General features: G+C 52.0%; 1 protein-coding gene across 1 annotated transcript in view; it reads left to right on the top strand.

Moving 5' to 3' along the window:
* GALP (galanin-like peptide) overlaps positions 1-2,652 on the top strand; it is a 13,833-nt gene that overhangs the window by 3,764 nt on the left and 7,417 nt on the right. Inside the window, exons 4-5 of the mRNA XM_011932432.1 lie at positions 462-542; positions 2,230-2,307. Coding sequence (XP_011787822.1) covers positions 462-542; positions 2,230-2,307 — 159 coding nt within the window. The remainder of the gene's footprint in view (positions 1-461; positions 543-2,229; positions 2,308-2,652) is intronic.

Raw genomic sequence — 2,652 nt, 5'->3', positions numbered from 1 at the left:
GCTCTGTCGCCCAGGCTGGAGTGCAGTGGTGCGATCTCGGCTTACTGCAAGCTCCGCCTCCCGGGTTCACACCATTCTCCTGCCTCAGTCTCCCGAGTAGCTGGGACGACAGGCACACGTCACCATGCCCGGCTAGTTTTTTGTATTTTTAGTAGAGACGGGGTTTCACCGCGTTAGCCAGGATGGTCTCGATCTCCTGACCTCGTGATCTGCCCGTCTCAGCCCCCCAAAGTGCTGGGATTATAGGCTTGAGCCACCGTGCCCGGCAACAACAGTATAATTTTGAGCAAGTGACTCCACAATTTCCCCACTGGTAGGTAGGGACGGTCAACACGCACCCGGTCCGACAGGCTTGGTGGAGGGACTGTGTTGAGTGAGCCGTGCTATTGAATTGCTGGATTTGTGTTATTTCAGTTCTGCTTAACCGACCACCTGGTCTTGCTCTCTCCATCCCCACCCAGTCCTCCGCCTTCCCCAAATGAGTGACCAAGACCGGAAGAGGGAGACAGCCCTTGAGATACTAGACCTGTGGAAGGCCATCGGTGAGTGAACGGGGAGTTAGACGTCTTCTCCCGCGTCCTCCCCTGCCGGCTCTCTCCTGGCTTTGGAAACTGGTAGATGTGAACTCCAGCCCTCGCCCTGCTGCTTACTATTTGGGGAGCCCTGAGCAAGTGATGCATTTCCTTCAAGCTTCTGTGCTGTCACCTGGAGCCCCAGATTGGTTTAATGTTCTTTTGTTACCAAGTTAAGATTCTGAATCCTGTTTGACCCATGGGTCCCTTATTTTCCCTTTGCATTGGACCACACAAAATTCCTCCACTTGGAAATGACATAAATGGAATAATCTCATGATTTAGTTGTATGACTCAGCAAGAAAATGCACTTGAATTTCCTAGAAGTGTCTGGCATACGGTGGAAATGAAATGGGTCAGCTGGGTGCGGTGGCTCATGCCTGTCATCCCAGCACTTTGGGAGGCCGAGGCAGGTGAATCACCTGAGGTTGGAAGTTCAAGACCAGCCTGGCCCACATGGTGAAATCCCGTCTACTAAAAATACAAGTGTCAGCTGGGTGTGATGGCAGGCGCCTGTAATCCCAGCTACTCCGGAGGCTGAGGCAGGAGAATCACTTGAACCGGGAGGTAGAGGTTGCAGTGAGCAGAGATGAGCTAAGATGGCACCATTGCACTCCAGCCCGGGCGACAGAGACTCCATCTCAAAAAGGAAAAAAAAAAAGAAATGAAATGAAATGGGTCATGGCTGTTATAGTCAATATTTATCCTTGCAAGCTTCCCGTCCACCATATCTTTGCTTATCCCTAGTCCCCTTATCTTGTCTTCTCGCGTGACCAAATAATCTTTCTGAGGTTCCCCTCTCCTTCCCGTTCTACATCTCGAAGGACAGAATCATGGAGGTGCATAGGGGTCTGGACAGTTGAACGTTCGCAGTGTGAATGTGACACGTGACCTCGGCTAGCCTCCTCATCCTTGTCTCCTGCCAAACGTGGGAAACTAAGAGAATGTAGAGCATGACTTCTCAACTCTGGCACAGCTGACAGTGGGGGCTGGATAATTCTTTGGTGTGGGGGTCAGTCCTGTGCATCACAGGATGTTTAGCAGAGCGCCCGTGGGTTCTGCTCTTCACACACTAGTCACATTCCCTATTCCCAATTTTTTTTTTTTTCTTTGAGACGGAGTCTCTCTCTGTCACCCAGCCTGGAGTGCAGCAACCTCCGCCTCCCGGGTTCAAGTCATTCTCCTGCCTCAGCCTCCCGAGTAGCTGGGACTATAGGCGCCCACCACCGTGCCTGGCTCATTTTTGTATTTTTAGTAGAGATGGGGTTTACCATGTTGGCCAGGCTGGCCTTGAACTCCTGACCTCAGGAGATCTGCCCCCTTCAGCCTCCCAAAGTGCTGGGATTCCAGGCATGAGCCACCGCGCCCGGCCTTATTTATTTTTTAAACTTTTATTTTAGGGTCGGGTTTGCACGTGCAGGTTTGTTATATAGGAAAACTTGTGTCACAGGGTTTGTTGTACAGATTATTTCATCACCCAGGTACTAAGCCGAGTCCCCAGTCGTTATTCTTCCTGCTCCTTTCCCTCCTCCCCCCGCTCCACCCTCGGGAAGGACCCAGTGTCTGTCGTTCCCGTCTTTGTGTCCGTGTGTTCTCGTCCTTCAGCTCCCACTTATAACTACGAACGTCTGTGTGAATGCTGTATCTTTGTTTCTAGATGGGCTCCCCTATTCCCACCCTCCGCAGCCCTCCAAGAGGAACGTGATGGAGACGTTTGCCAAACCGGAGATTGGAGGTAAAGCCGGGAAACACGGAAGAGAGACACCAACAGGAGATGGGGAAAAAGGAAGTGGCAGGCAGAGCTTTCAGGGTAAAGGAAGAAAGGGACAAAACTGAAACAAACCAGGGACCTCCTCACCTGTAACCACAGCCCTTACCCGACCACTCAGCCTCGACGGTGAATTCGCATCCCGGCCTCCACCGCTCCTTTCACCTCTATTCCTTCACCGCCCATCCCACGTCACGCTCCAACTCTCATTTCCCAGCCTGCATCTAGCACTTTTGCAATTAGGACCCCACACCCAACCTTGATGCTCCCCAGTATCACCCCCTTAAGCTTAGCCTCAGCTACAACATTGAC

Source organism: Colobus angolensis, unplaced genomic scaffold (genome assembly GCF_000951035.1).
Source record: "Colobus angolensis palliatus isolate OR3802 unplaced genomic scaffold, Cang.pa_1.0 Scaffold96, whole genome shotgun sequence".
Classification (NCBI taxonomy): Eukaryota; Metazoa; Chordata; class Mammalia; order Primates; family Cercopithecidae; genus Colobus; species Colobus angolensis.
This window is presented reverse-complemented; position numbering and strand designations above follow the sequence as displayed.